The sequence below is a fragment of the Syngnathoides biaculeatus genome, chromosome 13 (genome assembly GCF_019802595.1).
Source record: "Syngnathoides biaculeatus isolate LvHL_M chromosome 13, ASM1980259v1, whole genome shotgun sequence".
NCBI classification, from domain to species: domain Eukaryota; kingdom Metazoa; phylum Chordata; class Actinopteri; order Syngnathiformes; family Syngnathidae; genus Syngnathoides; species Syngnathoides biaculeatus.
In genome coordinates this window covers 27,980,077-28,005,358 of record NC_084652.1, presented here as the reverse complement: position 1 = coordinate 28,005,358, position 25,282 = coordinate 27,980,077, and the positions used below count along the sequence as shown (strand labels likewise).

Below are 25,282 nucleotides of genomic sequence, written 5' to 3'. Positions count from 1 at the left end.
GTCTGGTGTGTTATGTGACAGAAGAGTCTCTGCTAGGATGAAGGTCAAAGTTTACAAAACAGTAGTGAGGCCGGCCATGACGTACAGATTAGAGACAGTAGCACTGAAGAGACAACAGGAAGCAGAACTGGATGTGGCAGAAATGAAGATGTTGAGGTTTTCGCTCAGATTGAGAAGGTTGTATAGGATTAGAAATGAGACACCTTTATTATGCACTCCTGCTTTTCCATATTCAGCTTTCTGTGTTGAATATTTTGTTACATACTTTGCTGATCACGTAAAACAGCTGATAAAATAACTGAGAGACAAGCCAGGCAGTACTTTACCACAATGATGAGAGCATTAACCTTCCAACCCAAAGGTTCTGGCCTGTACCCTCAGCCCTTGTGACCTTTGTCGAAGTGTCCTTGAGCAAGATTAGCTCTAAACTATTGGAAATACAATGTTAGGCTATGGCCTAATATTGTGCATGTTTAAGTATATCTGCACACACGCACGCACGCACGCACACACACACACACAGCAGCTGAAATAAACTATTATTTTTCTCAGTGAATCTACTTCTAAAGGTGTAATTGATCTGGTCAAGAAAGAAAAACAAATCTTTTCCTTTTGGCTTGTCCCGTTAGGGGTCGCCACAGTGTGTCATCTTTTCCCATCTAAGCCAATCTCGTGCATCCTCCTCTCTACCACCCACTGTCCTCATATCCTCCCTCACAACATCAATCAACCTTTTCTTCCTCTCGCTCTTTTGCCTGGCAGCTCCATCCTCAGCACCCTTCTACCAATATACTCATTCTCTTGTGCCTGAGCATGTCCAAACCATCTAAGTCTGCTCTCTCTAACCTTGTCTCCAAAACATCCAACTTTGGCTTTCCTTCTCGTTTCTGATCCTAAAATTTTCTCGTCCTATCCAACCTGTTCACACCGAGTGAGAACCTCAGCATCTTCATTTCTGCTACCTCCAATTCTCCTTCCTGTTGTTTCTTCAGTGCCACCGTCTCTAATTCATACATCATGATCGGCCTCACCTCTTTTTTTACTGTTGCCCGCAGTTCAGTCTACCCTCCACTACTCTTTCCCATAACTTCATTGTGTGGCTCATCAACTTTGTTCCTCTATCGTTGCCACAGCTCTGCATGTCCCCTTTGTTCTTAAAAATGTGAAGTAGCACACTTTTCCTCCATTCTTCAGGCATCTTCTCACCCGCTAGTATTCTGTTGAATAGGTTGGTCAAAAACTCCACACCCACCTCTCCAAATTGCTTCCATAACCTCCAACGGTATGTCATCAGGACCAACTGCCTTTCCATTTTTCATCCTTTGTAGTACCTTTCGAACTTTCCCCTTGCTAATCATTGCCACTTCCTGGTCTTTCACACTTGCCTCTTCTACTCTTCCTTCTCTCTCATTTTCTTTATTCATCAACTTCTCAAAGTATTCTTTCCATCTATTTAGCACACTACTGGCACCAGTCAGCACATTTTCATCTCTATCCTTAATCACCCTTACATGCTTCACATCCTTCCCATCTCTATCCCTCTGTCTGGCTAACCTGTAGAGATCCTTTTCTCCTTCTTTCGTATCCAACTTTCTCTTCTTTCGTGTAATACTCTGAGATAACTTCAGACTATCTAGATTCATCCATGATGATGATCATCAGTTGAGTCTTAAAACAGTCTTGTATTTTCTTCCATGTTTTTCAGGTTTTGCTGTCCATTTTAAAGGTCTAATCCAGATGACCTATATTTTATTTATATATCACACAATCAGTTAATTTTTCATTAAAAAAAATTGAAAAATTCTAAACATAACAGAAATGAAACAAAGAGCACATTTTCTTTGGAATCCAAATGCCCCCAGAGGCTGTTTCAAACCTAAGCTCTGTTGAAGCTGCATCCGTGTGTCGTGATGTCTCAACAACCCCAGTAAATAAAATGGCTTCTTATACAAACAATCACACACGCAGCTAGTGGGATCTCAAGGAGATAGACAGCAGTGATGAAGAAGTTTTTATGGAATGCTCTGTGTAAGAGATAGGAACTGAAGAGGAGGATTTTTCTAATTCTTCCCACATTAGAAAAACATCCCATGTGGGTGTAATTCAACCATATTTGTTCAAACCGGAATTGACTAATGCAACACAAGGACGGTATTCGGCGAGACCTGACGAGGTTGACCTGGAACTTCGCACCCAAAACACAGACTGGCAGATGCCTCGAGAAATCTACCATCCACCTTGTTGACGAAATAATCTAATTCAAACACGTTTAAACTTCTGATGCTGCTTGGACACGACAGTGAGTCCTTTGTTGTTGTACTGAGTCGGCATAAAGCAAAAATCGAAACCTTCGACATCGTTCTGCGTTTAAAGATCACATCTGTAACATTATCCATTTCTTAATTGTTGTTAAGGTAGCTTTGCGTACATTCATGGATGTCATGTTATCTCTAGTCAGAAGATAATGAATGAATAAATGAGAGGGCCTTACGCCACAGCGGCATTATTTCAGCCTTATATTGGCGAGCAGAAAATAGTAATGAAATACAACTTTGTGCTTAAAACAAACCAAATAACAATTTTAACTGATTATATTTTTTACCCAGGTGTAAATATGGAAATTGGCAGCCAATGCCTTCCAAGAGAGAATGCCGCTGCTGTAAGGAAATTACAGAAACTGCCCAGAAGTTGGATAGAACCGCCTTGGCTTGCATTGTTAACCACGAAGGCTTTTACCCAGTCTGCCTAAACCCATTTGAATAGGAGACAGCCTGGGAATGCTGTTGGGGCCTCTCAGCAAGAGAAACAGGGTTGTTGTACCATCATGTGCTGTGCAGAGAATCAGAGCAAAATTTCCAACCCCAGGACTTGAAGATGATGCCGTGTTCACAGGATTTATGTCCAGCAGATGAACATTAACCTTTTCTTTGCATGAAAGTAAAGTGTGGATGTTGATCCTGAACTAATAACTGATGGACATTGCTGGCATGATGTGACAGTTTCCACTCTGAAATGTCTTTTGTTGTTCTGGTGCAAAATTTGCCCTTCATTTTGACTCTAATTAGAGTAAACGAAATGGTTGAAGAATTTGTGATATAATCTATAAGTATCACACCACTAAAAGTTTCAAAACCAAGTTATTTTTTACAAACCACTGAAGGTGAAACTATCATTTGTTCAGGACGGTTTTGTAAAGACTGACTTAATACGGCAACATGTTAAACAAACGTTTGTATATGCTAGATATGATATTGTTTCATTCCATAAAATGTCATGAGGAGAGTTCAAATCCACAGTATGCCACCTCACCTTGCTTTCACCATGGAGGTCATATTTACAGAGGTTCACACCAGTTGAGAAAACTATTGAACAGACCAGACTAATGCATTACTTTTTTGCGTCACGCAACATGACTGGTTAATCAGCATGCGTCAGAAGTTTGTCACATAAAACTTCTGTCGCTGAAGTTCCATCAGGTTAGAATTTAGTTTCAGTTTAACAAACCGGACACAGATTTTAAATGGGCTTCTTCAAATTCGTAATTTTTTTATATTTTCACAACATTTCATTTCAACAGCTTTGATTTGAAAATCTTGAAAAATGATCCCGAACACCCAAGTCTTTGCTCGGTTTTGTGTACTGGCTGCTGAGAGGTGGTGGTGCTTGGGGGTCAGCAGAGGAAGTTGTTAGGTCCGCATCCTCATAGAGGGTTTGGAGCACTTCTAACTGGCGTTCCACATACCCTGAAACATGGAAATTACATTACTTCATGCATATGCAGATACTGCTGTCCTGGTTTACTCCTTCATCCTATAGGTTAAATATGCAAGTGGCAAGCGTCATAGTCAAAGTCTTTCTGAAAACTAGGTTACTTCCCTTGTTGGGGTTCAAAGTTATTCTACTGTTTATACTTACAATATTATACTTTGATGGGGTTTTTTTGTGTGGTTCCGTTTTTTTTTTTTTTTTTTTTTTTTGTGGGGATAGCCTCACCAAAATTACAATCCTGCATTATCTTCTTCACCATGTGATGCCTTGTTTTGCCTTTCAAAAGGTTTTGTTGAACATCAAACTGACAGATTTGTCTTCTGCTTGACCCCGTTGAGCATTCTCGTTGAAATGAAGTGCTGCTAAGCGTAATCTATCAAACACAAAATTGAAAGTGAACTGATGTCTTACAGCCTAATTCAGTAATTGCCATTTACTGGTTTCTCATCCCATCGTATCAAAAGTGACACATCTTGGAAGCAAAGTGGTTCACAACACTGTGGTATCCCTCGATACTGAAGGTCTCTCCCAGTGGCGATAGCTTCATCACATCTTTACTCACACAGGCACTTTCAATGATGTCTGCCAGCTCTTCATACTCACTTGACCCTACATCAGATACACAACTTTTGAAAATGGGTTTAAACTGACAATTGTGTATATGACAATGGCAGTAAGCAAGTGACTCATACATAAACAGGTTTTTTATTCTGAAAAACAAGCAAATAATCTAAACTTCAGGGAACTTTCCACTGCTAACATTTCAACATTTTGTTTTTCATAAGCTCGTCTTTTAGGTTTAGGGTTACAATTCTCATTATCTGGTAAAAGGCACGATGGATAGTTGGAGGGCACACGGCAGTAACCTTGGCTTTCTGAAAGAAAACAAAAAAACATTTCATTATTTTCAATTTTGAATATTTTGTCAGATCAAAGTAATGTCCATTGTTTATTGTGCATTCTTCGCATTATTTACATGCATTTAGCCTGTATTATAATGCACCGAACACTTGACAGGACACACTGCTGTCATTGAATTTGAGGAAGACCTCAGCTTCAACAGTACATTAACTTTATACAGTGTCCATATTTTGTCACCTCCTAAACATCATTTTGCACTGACATTTAAAACGAGGTAGATACTTGTCAATACTAAACAATTGAACACGGACGTACTTACTTGCTAGCGAAGCCAAGTGAACGCTGTGCAGGGTTTTCAAAGCAGTCCTCCGTGAAATGCTTGGAACATAACACTGTTGACTTTGACTCGTAACTCCAATGCGTCCGCTTTCTCTTCACAAACCTGGTCCATATTTTGCCTAATGGTTCGTTTTTCGGCCATTCATGTAAGCTGACTCCGTCAGCGTTTGTCGCAGAGCAGCCGCATGAAACACACTTCCTCACCATCTTTGCTAGCTTTTTCACTCTCTGGCTAAATGTTGCCTGATTCCGGAAAGAACCGGAACTTGCCGAATCCGAGCGACATTTTGCACAAAATCTCGAGACTGACTTTGATGCTAATTTATTTAATTTCTGTTGGGTTTAGAATTTTTTAAACATTTTTAATGAAATTTTAGCTATATTTCTATGATGGCCAAATCAAATACATTTCCTCTGGATTAGACATTTTAAGGATTGCAGATAATTTTCACCAAGTATCCTATCGATTTTGGCTGTTACCTCTTTTCTCCTCTCCTATCAATGCTTAAATCAAAGTGTGTGGTTCCATTGAACAATGATCTGGGTGATCATGTTTGATTGCTATTTTTTAAAAAGTGTATGTGCTCAATATTAAGTAAAGACTTTAATCTGGAATTAAATATTCACCGGCAGGATACAATTTTGTTTGGCTGAGTACTAAAGTACCTGAAGGCAATGACACTTCCTGGTGTCAGTCTCGTGAAGCTGATTTCCTGGACAAACTCTGATCGACCTTTCGATGTCACACCACCTTGGTTCACCAATGAGCTCTCCTGTAACTGTATACAAACATTTGTCAAACCATAATCCCTTGTGATAACTGAAAGAAACATGAAACATGCACATAAAAAGAAAACAAAAACATCCATGGAAACTGTGCCAAGTTCCAAGCAATGAATTCATATATCGGACTGTTTATGATTTTTTTTTAATCAAAGAAATCCAATTAACCCCTCCAAGAAGCCACCAGTTTATTGTTGTGGATGGTTTTGTGTGTCACAATGATCCTAGGAGCAATGTTGTCAGGGGCTTCACACCCTTGTTAAGGTCACCTATAACAAACAGGTCCGACATGAGGGACCAGACAAAGCATAGCTATAAGACTTCCATGAAGAAAAACACAAATGGCTCAAGGTTTCCTCTGCCCGGACGTGGGTTACCGGGGCCGCTCTCTGGAGCCAGGCTTGGTAGTGGGGCTGGAAGGTGGCCGGGCCTGCACCCATGGGGCCTGGCCAGGCACAGCCTGAAAGGTCAACATGGTATCTAACTAGATATAGTCGGACTCACGGCCACACAGCTTGGTTTGGACGCTGTATTTCTCTGAAGTTAACTAGGGTGAGATGCACCAAGCAGGTGTGGGTATACTTATTGTTCTCTGATTCGGTACCTGTACGTTTGGGTTCACCGGAGTGGATACATACTATACACTTTCCCACGAGGAAGCAGTCTGGGTTTCCTAAGGTAGGGGTCTCCTATCTCTTGGGTTGAGGTCACTGAGGTGGTTAAAAAGATCCTTGGTAGAAAGGCCCTGCAGGGTTGATAATATCAGCCCAGCTTCCTCAAGGCTCTGGTTGTTGTGGGGCTTTCCTGGTGGAAATGCCTCTGCAACATCACATGGACATCAGGGACAGTGCCTGTGGATCGGGAGACTGGGATGGTGGTCCTCCTTTTTAATTAAGGGGACCGGAGTGTCTGTTCCAACTAACACACTCCTCAGCCTTCCTGGTAAAATCAATTCAGGGGTGCTGGAAAGGAAGGTCCGTCAGGAAGCCGAATCTCATACATAGGAGGAGCAGTGTGGTTTTTGTTCTGACCGTGGAACAGTGGACCAACTGTAGACCCTAGGCAAGTTCCTCAATGATGCATGGGAGTTGGAACAACAAGTCTATATGTGTTTTGTGGACTTAGAGAAGGTGTTCGACCGTGTCCCTCAAAGACTTGTATGGGGGGGATACCAAACCCCCTGATATGGGCTGTTCGGTTCCTGTACGACCAGTGACAAGGTTTGTCCACGTTGGCGGCAGTAAATTGGACTTGTTTCCGGTGAGGTTTGGACCCCACCACGTCTGCCCTCTTGTTACTGATTCTGTTCATAACTTTTATGGATAGAAATTCTACGCGTAGCCGAGGCATAGAGGGGGCCTGGTTCAGTGGTCTCAGTTTTGCATCTCTGCTTTTTGCAGATGATGTGATTCTGTTGGATTCATCAAGCCGTGAACTCCATCTATCACTGGAGCAGTTCGCAACAGAGTGTGAAGTGGCTGGGATGACAATCAGCACCTCCAAATCTGAGACCGAGGTGCTCAGTCAGAAAAGAGTGGCATGACCTCTCCAGGTCGGGGATGAGATTCTGCCTAAGTGAAGGAGTTCAAGTATTTTGGGGTCTTGTTCACTAGTGAGGGACGTATGGAACGGGAAATCGACAGGGGGATCAGTGAAGCGCTGCAGTGATGTAAACTTTGTATCGGACCATTGTGGTAAAGAAGGAGCAAGGCGAAAGGTGAAGCTCTCAATTTACTGGTCAATCTGTGTTCCTACCCACAGCATTGGGCACGAGCCGGTCGTGATCGAAAGAACTTGATCCTGGATACAAGCAGCCGAAATTACTTTCCTCCACAGGGTGTCCGGGCTCTCCCTTAGAGAACTTGGTCATTTGGGAGGAGCTTGGAGTAGAGCTGCTGCTCCTCTGCATTGAGAGTAGCCAGATGAGTTGACTGGAGCATCTGACTCAAATGCCTCCCGGATGCCTCTCTGGTGAGGTGTTCTGGGCACGTCCCACCGGGAGGAGACCCAGGACAAAGCCCAGGATATAGTGGAAGGATTTACATCCCTCCAATGGCCTGGGAATGCCCTGTGATATCCCTGGAAAAGCTGGATGAAGTGGCTGGGGAGAGGGAAGTTTGGGCGTCGCTGCTAAAGCAACTGCCCCTGAGAACTCAGGTCAGATAAGCGCAATAAAAATGGCTGGATGGATGGATGGATGGACGGACAATTGAAATTAATGTTTACTTAATAAGTCTGACATGCACACATGATGACAAATGATCTATTTAACTTACTGGAATATGCTCCTTTATCTGTACTGAGTATTCAGGCATGCCATTGATGTAGTTGTCATCCTTTCTGAAGCTTCCAGAATGTCTGTCCACTGTCCTTGCCTCAAACACTACCTCCTCAATTTTTCCTGGTTAGAAAGTTTGAGTAAAAGGATTAAGTCATTTCTAGGTGACAGACATGCAAACACCAAAAACATGTACAAGTTGATCCCCCCAAAAATACAACATTGCAGGGTAGATATGGGGTCTTCCCTGGCCTCCCGCATAAATTGTTTTAGATTTAAATATAAATGAGGCAATTTTGAAGATTCTGAAGAGGACAATAAGGAGAAAAAAACAATTTCTTGACGCAGAAAAACATTTCTTTACACTGCTCAAGTCCTTGTTGATGTACACATTGAGGATTAAAATAAAATGTGACTAATTTCTTTGCCTTTTTGTTTTGGCCTCCAACTTAAGCCAGGACCATTTTAACCGGCCTGCCTCAAGCTGTGACATGAATATCTCTTTAAGCACTCTCATTCACTTAAAGAATTTGCTACAATCTGTTTCACTTGATTTTTCATGGTCACCAAATACAATGGCTAATCCTAAATGTATAGGAAAATATTACATAAAAAATGTTGTGTTTGTATTGGCCATTTATAATCTCCCCGGTTAAATGCAGAGGGGTTGCAGGAAGGGCATCCGGGGTAAAACTGTGCCAAACAAATAAGCATTCATCTGAGATGACACGCTGTGGCAACCTCTAACAGGACAAGCCGAAAGGAAAAGAAGAGTATTGGCCATCTCTAAATTTGAAGTTAGTTAATTCTGTGTTGTGACATAGATCGTTATGTTGGTTTATACATATAAATTCAACATATGTAAAATCATTAGATAAGTTTCCTAATTGTTGCAAGATATACTAGCAGATCAACTTGTCCTTCACTGATCTACTGGGACCACAACCAGGGGCATGACCCACAGCACCTCAAAGCGAAAATACAAAAGACCAGTCCAACAATTACGATGATCTGATGAGTTAAATGTTGTATAAAAGGACCACTGACAACTAAAACAATCTATTATATGTTGTTAACAAAAAAAAAACAAAAAAAAAAATAAAAAAAAAATCAGCCAGAATTGACCCATCCATTTGTTCACAGTACGTCAGAATGTTGCAGTACATCGTTTTCATCTTCTGCCATGAAAATTCTCAAGGCATTTGTGTTGGAGAAGGACACGGAAGTAATGTTTTTTGCAGACGCCAACACTGGCGGCTTTGTGTGTTTATACCAGTTTTACCGCAGGGAAATTAGCTGGGTTTTTTTCTGTGTTAGCCAAAATGCCGGCTCGTTGTATTGCTGGATTTTGCTCGAACACTCGGGAGGATGAATTCACTCTTCACACCAAAAGACCCGGTTCGTCATGAAAAATGGATTGCACAGGTGCAAGGGACAAAAGTTTTGTGTGTTACAAATGTCAGGTAGGTGTGTATAGAGCTATTAAAAAATATTACTGACTAATTTGTCTCACAGTATATAGCATATGTTATATGTGAATTTAGACTAAATCCCCTTGGTCAAAGCAGCAAATTTTAACAAAGCACTTGTTTTGCGTTTAAGACAATTTAATCACACACAAAACAATAAGTACAAGGCAAAACTATAACAAAATACAAGTACAAAGAAAGTCGCGTGTAACACGGGCAAACTAGCCAAACGACATATAGTCACCAAACCCGAACAAATGTTATTTCCAGCGAATGTTGTAGAAAAGCAGTATGGCCGTTAGCCGGTGGCTTGCCATTAGCCAATGGCCCGCTGACGCGGAGGTGGGTCGGGTGGGGAGGCGGGCGGCCGCGTGCGAGGAGGAGAAAGGAGCTCTCCGGGAACCGCTGACGTACTTACTTTGCCCGGCATGGGTCCTCCTTAGTACGCTACATAGAAAACACTTGTAAATGGGTGACGAAATCAAACAATTATGGGTCAGTCATTTTGTATATTTGACAGGGTTACTCGTCCTCCTCGTCTGTTTGTCGGAGAGTCTGTTGTCAGTTAGAAGTGATCCGCATATCGTCTAATATGGCTCGAAAAGATAAGGTAATATATGGCCCCAGTCTCTTCACTATTTCTGAGATGTTTTCTTCTTCAAAAAGAGCTTCAGTCTCAGAAGATGCGTTGGAAAAAAATCCAAAAATCTCTTGTTCATCTGCCATAGCAGGTGGCACAGTGTGTTTTCTCTGCTGATTGTCCTAGTGTAACATCTGCAAATGACGTCACAGGCAATATTGTCACCACTGGGATGTCGAGTGAGATGTCGCTTTAATAAAACGCTCTCCACTCACGTTTTCTGACTCATATCATCAAAGTGATGAAAATATGTAGTTTTGATAACGATACCTATTTTAACATTTGATGTCAGTTGGTCTTTAGACATAATAGTAGCAAGAAAGGAGTTCCGCTCCAGAGATAGGTAGAGTAGCCAAATATTGTACTCAAGAATACGGTTACTTGAGAATAATGTGTAAAGTAAAATGTAGTGATCCAAAAAATTACTTAAAGGGCCACTGTCTTGAAATGGATGATTTTTAGTATGTTATTAATGAAAAAAACGGCAGCCAATATGGGCCCATGCGTTTTTTCACCACAAAACATGATTTTGACGTATACAGCTTTTTGTAACTCCCACCATGAAAATCCTCTCGAGGGATTTGTTTTCGAGAAGAAGCAAGAAATGACGTAAAGGACAGAAGCGCGTCCAAGTGGACTCGTTTGTTTCCATTAGTTTTACCTCCGGGAAGGTAGCTCGTTGTTCCTTTGTGTTAGCCAAAATACCGGCTCGGTGCATTGCTGGACATTGCTTCAAGACTCGGGAGAATGGATTTACCCTTCATAAGTTTGCAAGAGACTCGGTTCGTCGTGAAAAATGGATTGCACAGGTGCAATAGACGAGCGCTTTGTGGGTTCCAAATGACAGGTAAGTGTGTCTACAGCTACTAAAAAAATAATACTTTGGGGTGGACCACGTAATAGGTCTCTCATAACGTGAAAAAAGATCAGCGTACGAAATGTGTCGATGTGCGTGTCGGACGGCGTCGGGCTGCTGCGTCACTTCGCCAGCGAAGCCTGCGCTTTGGGGTCGCGGAGGGCGGCGTCTCTGAAGAACGCAGCCGACAATGCCTCACTCACCCGTGTGCGCGCAATAAAGCGCCCGAGCTCGACAGTTTTGTTCATCGCGTAATGCGGCGTCTATGAGAAACCCCCGAAAGCAGCATGGCTCGGCTCCATTATAAGCCACAACAGCGCCGAAAATGAGTCACACCGGCTGAGGCGCCGCATTCGGTGGTCATGGTTTAGGCGAAGGCTGCGCATCGGGCTTGCGGACTGAGGCAGTTCTGAAGAGCGCAGCCAACAATGCCTCACTCAGCCGCGTGCGACGACAACGCAGTAAAGCTCCCCAGCTTGACGGTGTTGTTCATCGCGTACTGCGGCGGCTATGAACAACCCCCTAAAGCAGCACGGCTCGGCTCCGTGATAAGCCACGTCGGAGCCGAAAAAGAGCCACACCGGCCGGCTGCGATGAGACACGATGACTCATCTCCGCCGCAGAAGTGGATCAGACGGGGAGACGGTTTGGCCATGATTGCATATCATCTGAATATGGCTCAAAACAAGAGTGTAATATTGCCCAAGTAACTTCACTCGGTTGTGTGTGGTGTTCTCCTTTTTGAAAAGAGCTTCCGTGTCAGAAGGGGCGTGTTCGTCTCCCATAGTAGGGTACACCGTGTGTTTTCAATGGTGAATGTACGGGTGACGTCACGGACAGAGGATGCAGCCAATATGGCGACCACCAAAATGTCATTAAAATGACACTTTTACAACTTTGCACAGGATGACGTGCTCTCTGCTCACATTTATTTCTTTATATAGACATTGAAGTGAATAATGTTGTGTATTTTTCATTACAATATCTATTTTAGGATGTTTATAGGGATGACACTTGAACTTTAAGAGGAAATAGTACACAGTGAAATAATTAAATTAAATAAATGGTGATAGTTTACTGCCTGAAAACTAGTGGTAGGGGAGAGTGTAGCTCAACAACACAGGATGGTGGTGTGTAGGACGAGTCTGTTGGCGGGTAGAAAATTAAGAAGACAAAGGTAGAGCAGAGTACGAGGCGGTGTACTGCTGTACAGCATTCCGGAAAGAGGTGAGACAGGCTCTCAATGGACGGGAGGACCTCCCGGAAGACTGGACTACTACAGCCAAGGTGATCAGAGAGAGAGGCAGGAGAGTTCTTGGTGTGTCTTCTGGTAGAAAAGGGGAGAAGGAGACCTGGTGGTGGAACCCTAAAATACAGTTAGTCATACAAGGAAAGAGATAAGCGAAGCAGAAGTGGGACAGTGAGAGGACTGAGGAGAGTTGAAAGGAATACATTGAGATGTTATGTAGGGCAAATGTAGAGGTGGCAAACGCTAAACAAGAGGCATAAGAGGACATGTACACCAGGTTGGACACGAAAGAAGGAGAAAAGAATCTTTACAGGTTGGTCAGACAAAGGTATAAAGATAGGAAGGATGTGAAGCATGTAAGGGTGATTAAGGATAGAGATGAAAATGTGCTGACTGGTGCCAGTAGTGTGCTAAATAGATGGAAAGAATACTTTGAGAAGTTGATGAATAAAGAAAATGAGAGAGAAGGAAGAGTAGAAGAGGCAAGTGTGAAAGACCAGGAAGTGGCAATGATTAACAAGGGGAAAGTTCGAAAGGCACTACAAAGGATGAAAAATGGAAAGGCATTTGGTCCTGATGATATACCGGTGGAGGTATGGAAGGAATTTGGAGAGGTGGCTGTGGAGTTTTTGACCAACCTATTCAACAGAATACTAGCGGGTGAGAAGATTCCTGAAGAATGGAGGAAAAGTGTGCTGTTCACATTTTTAAGAAGAAAGGGGACATGCAGAGCTGGGGCAACTATAGAGGAACAAAGTTGATGGCTGACATGTGGACATGACGATCAACCGTAACGTTCTTTTTATAAAATGCTGTTCCAGTTTTACGCCAGATGTAACGGGCTTCGCACCTCACAGAAAATTTTTGAGTCGTCAGTCCACTGAATGAAAATCAAAAAGTGTTGAGAATCATCAAGGTGTTTTTTGGCAAATGTGAGACGAGCCTTTGTATTCTTTTCTCATTGTCGGACTTTTCGCCTCGGAACTCTCCCATAGATGTTTTTTTTGGCCAGTGTCTTTGTTATGGTAGAGTTATGAATACTGACCTTAGCTGAGGCCAGTGAGGACTGCGTGTCTATAGATATTGTTCGCGGTTCTTTTATGACCTCCTGGATGAGTTGTTGTCGCACTCTTGGAGTAATTTCAATTGGTCGTCCACTCCTGGGAAGGTTTGCTGCTGTTCACAATTCTCTCAATTTGTGGAAAATGGCTCTGACAGTGATTCTCTGGAGTCTCAAAGCCTTTGAAATGGTTTTGTCACCTTTTCCAGACTGATGGATTTCAATCAGGTTTTTTTCCCCCCCATTTCTTTTTGAATTTCTTTGGAGATTGGCATGATGCATTGGTTCTTGACATCTTGCAACCTGCTTCACGTTCTAGATTCTATTTAAAGGATTGCTTCATTCAACAAGTATGGTGGTAATCGGGGTTGGGTGTGACTTGAGAAACTGAATTCACTTTTTCCAAATTTGTGGTTAGTCACAGTGACTTTGTGATTTAACAGGGTTAGGGACCAGTTACTATTTCACATTTGATTTGTGGGTCAGAAAGGTTTGTATTTTTTTTGTCTGCTTTAATAAATTGAATTGCAATTTGAAAAGTTAATTTTCTATTTCCTTGGGTTGTCTCAGAGTGATATTAAAATTAATTTAATGATTTGAAGCCAATGTGTGTCATAGATAAATCAGGAGGGGGGCAAATACTTTTTAACGGGATGCCCGGGATGCCCAATAGGTCATATGAATTTCTTGTGTTGTTTGATTGGTGAGCAGACAGCTCCAATTCGGAGGTCTTAATTGAAGTCTCGCTCACGAAATAGTTGGTAAATAATTGACAAAAAGCAATAATTGACATATGGAGTGACCGACATTGAAATCATTGTAATGGAGTAAAAAGACCATTAGTTCTTGAAGTTTGTCTTATGCCCATATTTAGTCATGACTCCATAATTTCCTCATGTCCTCAGTGGGGCTCTGCTCTGTAGCCAGATTTGTCCTTCAGCACATCTCTGCACGTAGGCTAACCTTGATGAACTGCATACCGGACACTTTGTAATAATCCATTGCCAGCTAGAATCGGTTGAGACAGAAACCCTTTGTCTAAGTGGAAAGCCCCGATCTCACGCCACAGGTTACCGCTCATGGTCCACCCCTCTGACAAGATAAAGGATGTGTGCTTTCTCTGTACCTTCACACTTCTGATCTGCTCTCTCAGCCTTTGCCTGAAACTCATAAGTGGCCGGAATATTCTGTAAGTAAAATTATTCAAAGAAACTGTTCATCATCTCCAGCCTTTATTTGGATAACCAACATTCTCACTACCCGAAATTAAATGAACACACGAAGGAAAAAAGCGTCCTCCAACAATTGGTGATCCTGACGTGATTTCAAACTGAGGTGTTGGTTGACAGACAGAACATCGGCTAGCCAACAATTGATAAGGTAAGAGGACATTTATCCTCTAAAAGTGATCTTCTGTCTGTTGACTGGGGTTGAGGTCCATGTCACGTTTGAATTTGTGAAATTGTGAAATTATAGTTTGTGGCTGGTGCAACAGAAGGGGAAACTGGGTGATATAGTCGTGGGTTCGAGGCCCTGGTGGGTAACTGTCGCGTCCCACCTAAATGTTTGAAAAGCCATAGATTGTGTGGCCGTACCACTCTAAAAAGGGTTTTAGAAGTGCCGTGTTGGAGGTTGTAAATCCCGTGGCTGGCAGAACCCACCGATGAGGTCAAGGCCAGCCCAAAAATTTCTGGACCGTGAGGTTTTCTCGTTTTTTTTCGGAGAATCCTAGAGACTGGAATTCCTCATTAGCAGAATTAAAGTCTCATGTCCAGAATCTTTCAGGTGCCCACCCCGACTCCATTTTGGATTGAACCAGAGGTCCTGAAGACCCAGAGGAATCTTCCATAGGTCCAGCTTTTCCTCCTCATCGGCGTGTGACTCATTGCCAAATCTGGCAGGCACCCGTGTTAGCCAAAGTTGACCCAGCTACTGGTAACTGCTATGTTTTACAAATATTTCTCTCCCACTGATGTGAGTGTGTTGCTGCAGAAACTTCCACCCATGCAATCTGGCGGTGCCAATTGGCTTCAAGCATTGCAGAGAGCGTTTACGGGACAAATGGTAACAGCAGGTGACATCCGTTTTCTCCTTACACAATCATGTCCTCTTTCACAGTTGAATACCCTGATGCAAAATTCAGGTTTTTCTTCTCTCTCCGATCTTCAGGCTCTTACACAAACGTGAGATACTTTATTTCCAATCCTTACACTCTGAAAACAGGACACGCCCCTATAGCCTCCGCTTAGCATTCGCAAGTGTTCCGAGCAGCCATTTTGAAAGGCATTCCTAAGTCTGTGGCGCAGGCCATGGAGGCCAATCCGGACCTTCCTGGTGCTGAGGTTGACTGGTGGTAAACATAATTTGAGGAGACATGCTAAAGAAAAAGAGTCAAACACAAAACTACAGAAACACAACTTGCCATGTTGCAGTTGCAAAATCATAAAAGCAGGGAGAAGCCACTCTTGCTCTGATCTCATCTCCCACTGTTGGTTCCGAGTACATGATGTATCAAGCAGGTTCATTCATGGGTCGTAACATGTGCTTCAATTGTGTACACCCTGGTCATTGGGCCCGCGAGTGCAGACAGCGACCTCAAGCATCTGGATGGAGCACTTGGCTACAATCGAGGAGGTTACAACCAACCTCAAGAAAGTCACACCAACAGTCACAGACTCTTCTGGATAGGCACAATGGGCGTGAAACAACAGACAGCGATTTTGCTGGTCAACTTCTTGATTCCCTTCCCACATCGCTGTGGTCCATGGATCCCACTGATGTTGGTCTCTGCAATGTATCACCTGTTGTGTTTCAGATGAAACCAGGACAAATCTATTTTCCCCATCTGAAACTTGTTGTCTTTCCTTTCTCATTTGGCCTCTGTTGGACTGAAGTGTTCGAAGTCCAAACTCCAGATTGCCTGACCACAGGTTTCCTTTCTCGGACTTCTGATCTCACGCCATGGCAAAGGAATGTCTCCCTCTCACAAAGACGATATCCTCTGTCTTTTTAACTACTTCAGGCATCATGTTCCAAACTTTGCTGAACTCACTCACCCACTCCGACGAATGGTCAATGAAGAAGGTAATGCGCAATCTTTCTAACACTCTTTGTTGGACCACGGAAGCAGACACTTCCTTCATCTCCTTGAAAAAACATCTTTCCACTTCTGCAGCTCTTGCAATTCCTGATTACAGTCGCATGTTCTATCTTGACATCTTGAAAAGATCAGCAGTGTTTCTGCTGCTCTTTATCAGAAAAGGGAAAGAGCAATTCGACAGGTTTGTCTGTATGCATCAACTCCATTGGAAAAATATGAGCAAAGACACTCATAGCAAAGACACTCAATTTGTGCTTCTTTTGCATCTGCTCTAGCCAGAGTGATTCAGAAGACATCTCACACTGTTCTTCATCACCCACTGACTGTGCAAACATTACACAGTACAGTCCAGTACGTCACGTGTCAAGCTTTCACCATGACTGGAGGAGGAAAGAGAAAAATTGAAGCAATTTTAACACAACCACATATTCTCTTTACTCATGAAGGGGTAAACATGGCTGAAGGTCTGCTCGGAGAACCGCATTGTTGTGTACAAAAAACTATGGAAGAAAACTCACTCCGCACTGAACTTTGAGACACCTCTTGACAACCCGGACTTGATTCTTTTCACAGACAGATGTTGCTTCAAAGGCAACGATGACCTACAATCTGGATTTGCAGTAACACAAACCACAGAAACAGGTTTTGAAGAAGTGCAAGCGGAAAGAATTCCAGGCTCCCAGTCAGCACAAAGAACAGAAATTTTGGCGTTGACAGCAGCTCACAAGTTGGAAAAAAAGTTAACATTTACACAGATTCGGTGTATGCACACATACACACACTCATGTTGGATTAAAAGAATGGCAGCGAAACGATTTCCAAACTGCAACCAGTACACCCATTAAACATCAGGATGACATTCTCGAATAGCGAGATGGTTTAATGCTCCCGACAGCGGTGGTCGTCCTTAAATGCAAAGGTCACTCTCGAACTAATCATTTTGTATCAGCAGGAAATGAATCAACAGATCGAGCAGCAAAAAAGGTTGCGGGGTACTGACCAACACTCCAACTAACTGTAAGTGAGTCTGAATTTGACAATCAATAGGAAGTGAGAGTAGAAACAGTTAAGCTGTGGAATGAAAAAGCAAGTCCAGAAGAAAAGTGTGTGGAAGTCAAAAGGGGGTGTCAAAGATGAGGATGGCATATGGCGAAAAGAGGGTAAGTGCATTCCATGTCAGACACAATTGAAAAATCTAATTTCTGAAGCCCATGGAACATGCCATGTAGGTGTGGATGAAACAGTGAGATGAATCCATGCCTGGTGGCATCCTTTCATGAGACAAATTGTTAAAGGTGAACTCCAGGACTGCAGCGTTTGCAGTAGGGATAACAGTATGCCTACAACGAAACCACCACAGGGAGTCCACGATCCGGACGTGGACGCCCCTGGTCAGGCGATTTCAATCGGATTTCACTGAAATGATTAGAGTTACCGGTATTTGCTAGTCATAGTAGTTTCCTTTTTGGAATGGCCAGAGCCATATCCTGGCAAATCTGAAACAGCACGCGTAGTGTTAAAACATTTGTTTAATCACTACATTCACAACCAGACGCTCCCCTTGAAATTAATACTTGTGAATCTGTGTGGTTAAAAGTAATTAAACGTAAATACTCTGAACCTAGGTGTACATGTCCCTTTCAGGTGATGGAACAGACAATCACAGCACTACATCCTGCAGGAAAGGGGGACACGTGGTTCTACATCTCGTCGACACAACCTGCCAGATCCGACTCAGGTTCAGCGATCCCTCCACATGACGACAACCAGAAAACCACGTCTTCTCCAGTGGCGGCTGGCACCCGCTGATGACATCATTTGACAAGGAAGCTGACTGCACCCCAGCTCAACTCATCCAAGAGGAAAAGGGCCCATGCCCAAATCACCACCCACTCCGGACGATGACGACTCTGGCAGCTTTCTTTAATTTTGTTCATTTCAAGTGTCGGACTCGAAATATTAGACTTATGCCCATATTTAGTCATGACTCCATAATTTCCTCATGTCCTTGAGCACATCCCTGCACGTAGGCTAACCATGATGAAATGCATACTGGACACTTTGTAATAATCCATTGCCAGCTAGAACCGGTTGAGACAGAAACCCTTTGTCTAAGTGGAAAGCCCCGATCTCACACCACAGGTTACCGCTCATGGTCCACCCCTTTGACAAGATAAAGGATGTGTGCTTTCTCTGTACCTTCACACTTCTGATCTGCTCTTTACAGCCATTGTCTGTAACTCATAAATGCCCGGAATATTCTATTAGTAAAATTCTTCAAAGAAACTGTCCATCATCTCCAGCCTATATTTGGATAACCAACATTCTCACCACCCGAAATTAAACAAACACACGGAGGAAAAAAAGCATCCTCCAACATTCATAACAGCAGAAGTGAACAGGCGGAACATCTGGCTGATGCGCCAGCATATTTGTCCACCGCGGAGTAATCGTCAAAATTAGATCTGTTTCTGGATGGTGGATGTGTGAAATGGATTTAGCTCCCACCACAGAAGAAGTACATCCCCCTCATAACAACTCATCCGATCTGTACGATTCACAGAAATAGCCTTCAAAATGACGGATTTCACGGAAAGGCAACAGATCTGCATGTATGAGATGAAAATGACAAAAAATAATTTTCACCCAAGTCAAATAACTACTATGTAGTCCTATTATTATCTTTGAAATGGGTTGTAAACACTGAAATTTGTCTTAAATTATTCATGGTCTCCAACAAAATATTGAAACTTTACATTTTTTTTTTACCAGCTTCTTATTAGCCTTCCACTGACATTTTAAGTAAGCTTTTTCTATTAACTTTATAATGTCAGACTAAGTTGGTCAAACTATATTACAGTAATCACTCTCTTCTTTGCGCTACACCTATTGTGCCTTCAATGAATTGCACCCCCCCCACACAACCAAAAAAAAAGCAAGATTGGCTTACTACGTACTATATTACATGAGGTGCATTGATACAAGGCGACATACCCAGAACAACATGTGGACCAATGAAGAAAAAAAAAATTGGTTCCCAGCACGACATCTTCCAATGAGAGCACGAGTGGCTTTATCCTGTGATCTGATTGATCGTGCATCATCGAAGCCTCACACAGCAACTACCCTTGTCCCATCCATTTCCTTGTTGTGCGCATTGTCTCGTCCACAGTGTTGACCGTCTCGCATAAGTACTGTGTCTTAGTTTTGTGTTTGTGATAACTTTTTTTTAAGTGATAACATTTTTAGTTTATGTAGTTACAATACCACCTCAGCGTTGTGCCCCAGTGAAAGCTTTGTCCACGGCGCCCAAGAGGTGGTGACTACATGTGCTCGTTTATCCTTTTAGAGATTCAGCGGGAGGAATCAACGACTTTGTGCAGCAAATGACATGGGCACTGTGGTACCGACTGGGATGTCTTCCAGGGCTCTAGGGAGGGCACTTTTCTCCTTGTTGGATCCTGCATTGTGATTGTCTCCCTCAAGGACGAGACATTTCGGCCAGCAACGGCTGGTTCGAAAAATAAAAAAATATATACAGCCTCAGAAACATGCCTCTGTGTCGTGCTGCTCATCGGTACATGGAGGAAGACTTTCCGAAATGGTGGTCGCACATTTTTAACAAGGATGAAAAAGGCCTTTTTTGGATGAGATCGGCTGTGCGTACTTCTTCAAAGACCGTGTTTACAATCATCATGTCATAATGCTGCAGGTGAGTGAACTTAATTGTGTGTGTGTGTGTGTGTGGGTGTGTGTGAGAAATATATATAGAAATATAGCGTGAGTAGTTGCTCGTGTTAGTTCACAAGTTTAGCCTGGGCGACCGGGTAGGAGTGCTGTTTAAGACAGAACACGTTGATTCTGAGTGCTTAAAGAATCTAATAAAGCAGTCCACGCAGCAAACCGGTACTTCGTACAATTATTGTTCCCACCACCTGCGTATCCCCAAAACTGAAATTCTGCACTGTAACTTCTAGTGTTGTGTATGCTCTCCTTACCAGGTATAAACATTGGTGGCACATTCGTGGTATACTCATGTGTTTTAGGATTCTTGAAAGATGTCCTACACACTGCCACCACTGACTGATGAGTGCTTGGACAGTGACGAGTAATAGCAACAATATCTGGATCAACCTGGTCTACATAGACCTGCAGAGGAGACAGAATCAGAATCAACTTGCTAAGTATGTCAAAAGCACACGAGGGATTTGTAAAACAACAGATAGTAAATTGACAAAGAACACATTTGAGAAAAAAAAGTGTGAGAACTGTCACTGAGCAAAAAAAAAAAAAAAAAAAAAAAAAAAAATACTAATCTAGCAATGATGGTTCTATTTTTTTTTACATAGATTGTAAATATAATAATAAAATAGTGAATAAATGAATAACAAGAATAACAAATAAATATAATAATAATAAAGTATAACTGGTAGTTAGCTGTTTAAGAAGTTGACTGCAAGAGGGAAGATGCTCTCTGTTAGTTTTAGTTTGCAAAGCCAAACCTTGACAGACTAGAATAGGCAGCTTCATTTCGGAAGACAATGCAAAACAACAATTTACTTGATGCACCTTGACTCCATTAAGGCGTAGTACACAAACATCCATCCATCCACTTTCTTAGCCGCTTACCTGAACCGGTTGCCAGCTAAATCGCAGGGCACATAGAGACAGACAGCAGTCGCATGCACAATCACACCTGAGGGCAATTTAGAGTCTCTAATTAAAGCATGTTTTTGGGGATGTGGGAGGAAACTGGTATGCCCAGAGAAAACCCACACAGGCATGGGGAGAACATGCAAATTCCGCACAGGCGGGGCCGCGATTTGAACCCCGGTCCTCAGAACTGAGGCCAACACTCTAACCAACTGTGCACAACCATGCCGCCCAAAAAAACATTTCTTGTTTTTTATAGTGTGTATTTATCAACGAATAATGTGATTAAAATGATACCTGTATGAAACCCTGAGCAGCAAGTTCTTGATGCAACTTATTGAGTGCCAGTTTCCCAGCAATGATGCCAGTCTGGGGTCCAACCTCGCTTGTGGAAGTCATGGAGGCAGAGGGGTTCCACTTAGGGTAAAAACGCTCCTCTTTAACAACAGAAATCTACACACACACAAACATGTCAATAAATTCGAATGCAAAGAACAGCGGCATTTTTTTATGCTGCGAATAGTGATAATGTAAATTGCAGGGAGTTCCATTATGATGCTGGTCAGTGTGTTGCCTGCTTTATTAGGTACTTGTGAAGCAAAGCAGTCCATATTTTTATTGCTCAGATCATAGTTATTTACTCATGATTCTGCTTTTGTGATTTTTCTTAAAATTAATACACAATCGGTTGAAAGTAAAGTACTGTATGCCCAACAAAATAATCTGAAAAGAGGCATTACGATGACCACAGGTGTGATGTACATTGTGTTTATTGTGGGGGTTATGTTCCAGAAAGACCCTATAATAAATGATTCACAAATATTTATATTACATTTAACAAATTAATATTTATATCTTAAATATTAATTCACAGAGTAGCCACCAAAATTATTATTTGTCCTACGACATTAATTTATTGGTTCCATATACCAAAATGAAATACTTTGGAAAGGTGCAAGTATTTGTTCATTTTTTAAAATTAAAGCAGATTTGCTTGAGTGATGTGAACAACAGCCTATGTGAACTTGGTCTGAAGAGGCAATTTCCTCCTTAAAAGGTCTAATCCAGAGGAAATGTATTTTATTTGTCTATCCTGCAAATGTAGCTGAAATTTAATTAAAAAATTGTCAACACAACAGAAATGAAATAAATTAGCACCAAAGTGCACATTTTCTCGCTAATCCGAATGCCTCCAATGTTTGTTTCAAACCGAGGCTCTGTTGAAGCTGCTTCCATGTGACGTCTGGCTAAATGTTGTCCTACTGTGTCGTCACATTCCGGGGAGTGCCGGAATTTGCTGAATCTAAGTGACATTTCGAACAAAATCTTGGGACTGACTTTGACATAATTTATTCCATTTCTTTTGTGTTGAAAATTTTTGAAATATTTTTTTCATGAAACTTTAGCTACATTTGTATGTTAAGACAAATAAAATAAATTTCCTCTAGATTAGACCTTTAAGCATTGGCACCGCTGCTCACACTAATGGGTCCTGGCAATATAGTCAATGAAAACAATTATGGAAACCCAGAATTCATTTTGGTGATATTTTAAACTATAGTATTTGAAGTTGGAATTAATCAAGTTAAACGATCTTGAATTTTTAAATGCTGATATTGTTTGAGTGTGTGCATAATTTATTTTTGACATTTGTTAATTGATTTAATAAAGTTCTGACAGACTTGCTTTTTAAACAATCAAACTATCAAAGCACAAAAAAATCCAAATCTTTCTGACCCTCTGTGAAAAAGTGATTGTGCCCTGAACCTAATAAAGTGTTATGCCAACCTTGGCAGTAATAACTGAAATCAAGTGTTTACAATAATTGGTGGTGCGTCTTTCACATCGATCTGGAGGAATTCTCGCCCACTCTCCTTTGGAGAATTCTTTCAACTCCGCCATATTGGAGGATATTCTAGCATGAATTGTCCGCTTAAGGTCACACCACAGTATTTTAATTGGAAATAAATCCAGACTTTGACATGGTCACTCCTAAATCTTAATTTTTTTTTTTTTTTTTTTTAAGCCATTCGGAAGTGGACTTGCTGCTGTGTTTCAAATCAATGTCCTGTTGCATGATCCAAGAGCGCTTGAGTTTGAGGGCACAAACTGACAGCCAGACATAATCCTCCTCCCCACAAATAAACCCCAGACCCTCACACAGCCACCAATGCTGTGCCATTCTTACACCAAATGTAACAGGCACCACACCTTCCAAAAAGTTACATTTTTGACATGTCATTCCACAGATTGTTTCTCCAAAAGTCTTGAGGATAGTCAAGATGTTTTTGATAAATGTGAGATGAGCCTTTTTATTCTTTGCTGACAGCAGGGGTTTTCACCTGGGAACTAACTCTCCCATGGATGTCAGTTTTGGCCAGTGTCTTTCTTATGGTGGAATCATGAACACTGACCTTAACTGATGCCATTGAGGCACTGCCGGTCTTTAGATCTTGTTCAAGGGTCTTTTATGACTTCCTGGATGAATCGTAGTCTCACTCTTTGAGTAATCTTAGTTCGTCGTCCACTCCTGGGAATGTTTGCCACTGTTGCCAGTTTTCTCGATTTGTGGATAATGGCACTGACAGCAGTTCTCTGGAGCCCCAAAGCCTTGGAAATGGCTTTGGCAACTTTTACAGACTGATGGATTTCAATCACTTTTTTTCTCATTTCTTCTTGAATTACTTTAGATTGTGACATGATGCATTAGTTCGTGAGATCTTGTAGCCTATGTCATGTTCCCTGACAGATTCTATTTAAATGATTTATTGATTCAACAAGTATAGTGGTAATCTGGTTTGGGTATAGCTTCTGACATTGAACTCACCTTTTCCAAATAAGTCGTTAGTTACAGTGACTTTGTGATTTAACAATGGGGTGGGGCAATTAGATTTTCACTGAGAGTCAGAAGAATATTTTTTCACAGCACTGAAGTACTTAACCCAAGGGTACAATAGTCACTTATTAATCAGTATTTGTACTTTCTTTACTTATGATGAACTGTTAGCATTTTAACCACAGTCACTCAAATTTAGTACTTTGGAGATGATTTGGAAAAGCACAGACTTGTCTGCAGTGATAATGTCTTTGCGAACAATGTGGACAATAGTTAAGTTTTATTTGTACTTCTTGTTCGAATAAAAATTCCCATTTATAGCCTCTTAATTCAAAGCAGTGAATGAACTCCCTGCTTTCTGCATGTCAGAATTTTTGTTGTTTTTCCTATTTAGTGTGACATTTCCCATGTCATCCTGGGATTGTTTCTAGACATTGACGAACAGTGTGGTGAGGCGCCTTGAAACGGGACAATTTTATCAGTTTGAAAAGTGTCCAACAATGTAGAAGCTTTTTCTCTGGTAAGTGCTTATGGAAATTCCTGTCCATATAAATACAAAATACTGACCGATTGTTTTTTTCATATTTTCAGAAATTGATGTGGGCATAAAGAGAAATGTCGACATAAATTTTAATGTTGACTGGTCGTAGGTTTCAGACTTTATGCAATGTAGCATTTACAACTTTGTGAATGTTATTGAGTAGCAGAGTCAGAAGCAAGATTTTAATATATCACTTCTCGAGAGATTAGGAAAACGGCTGTTCACCAATGATCCCCCATCCAATTTGCTGTAGCTCGAGAGGTGTTGCAAAAAATGGGTGAAACTGCTTGAATATAGCTATCCCAAGATTCTGGGTCTATGTTGTCATTACGGAATTTTAAATGAAATCACCACATAAGGTGGAACACAATAAGGTCTGGTGAATACCTTCCAAATGTACTCTTACTCAGCTGTCCTTATTTTCTGTAGTCAGGTCACCATGCATACCACCTTTTCGCATATTACTTGTGTATCACTTCTCAGTGCAATTTAGCAAACTGTTGTTGAGACACTATAGATCCACATGTTTCAACCTACAACATGGTAGCTTTAGTATTGTAAGGGTTTCCATTTTGCTGAAGCCAAAGTTTATAATAGACTGTATGTGTGTGTAACCTGATGGGGTACTAATTCATCATATCCTCGGGTAGAGCCAGTAGCACAGCAGGCCATTGAGACCAAGGCAGAACTCGGAAGAGAGTCAAATGCTGAACGCAGCTGGAAAACAAAAAACAAGAAATGTTTTGCTTTGTACTGCTATTTCATGTGCAAGTGCAAGAAGAATATCTCAATAACAAACTAATGGATATTGGAAAAAAAAACATTACTGTGGAAAAGGCATTTCAATAC

General features: G+C 41.7%; 1 protein-coding gene across 1 annotated transcript in view; it reads right to left on the bottom strand.

Annotated features, from left to right (window-relative positions):
• The window catches only part of agla (amylo-alpha-1, 6-glucosidase, 4-alpha-glucanotransferase a), a 233,519-nt gene that overhangs the window by 38,959 nt on the left and 169,278 nt on the right, over positions 1 to 25,282 (bottom strand). Inside the window, exons 15-19 of the mRNA XM_061838544.1 lie at positions 25,049 to 25,150; positions 21,354 to 21,509; positions 20,402 to 20,552; positions 8,028 to 8,152; positions 5,635 to 5,747 (exon numbers count right to left, since the gene is read on the bottom strand). Coding sequence (XP_061694528.1) covers positions 5,635 to 5,747; positions 8,028 to 8,152; positions 20,402 to 20,552; positions 21,354 to 21,509; positions 25,049 to 25,150 — 647 coding nt within the window. The remainder of the gene's footprint in view (positions 1 to 5,634; positions 5,748 to 8,027; positions 8,153 to 20,401; positions 20,553 to 21,353; positions 21,510 to 25,048; positions 25,151 to 25,282) is intronic.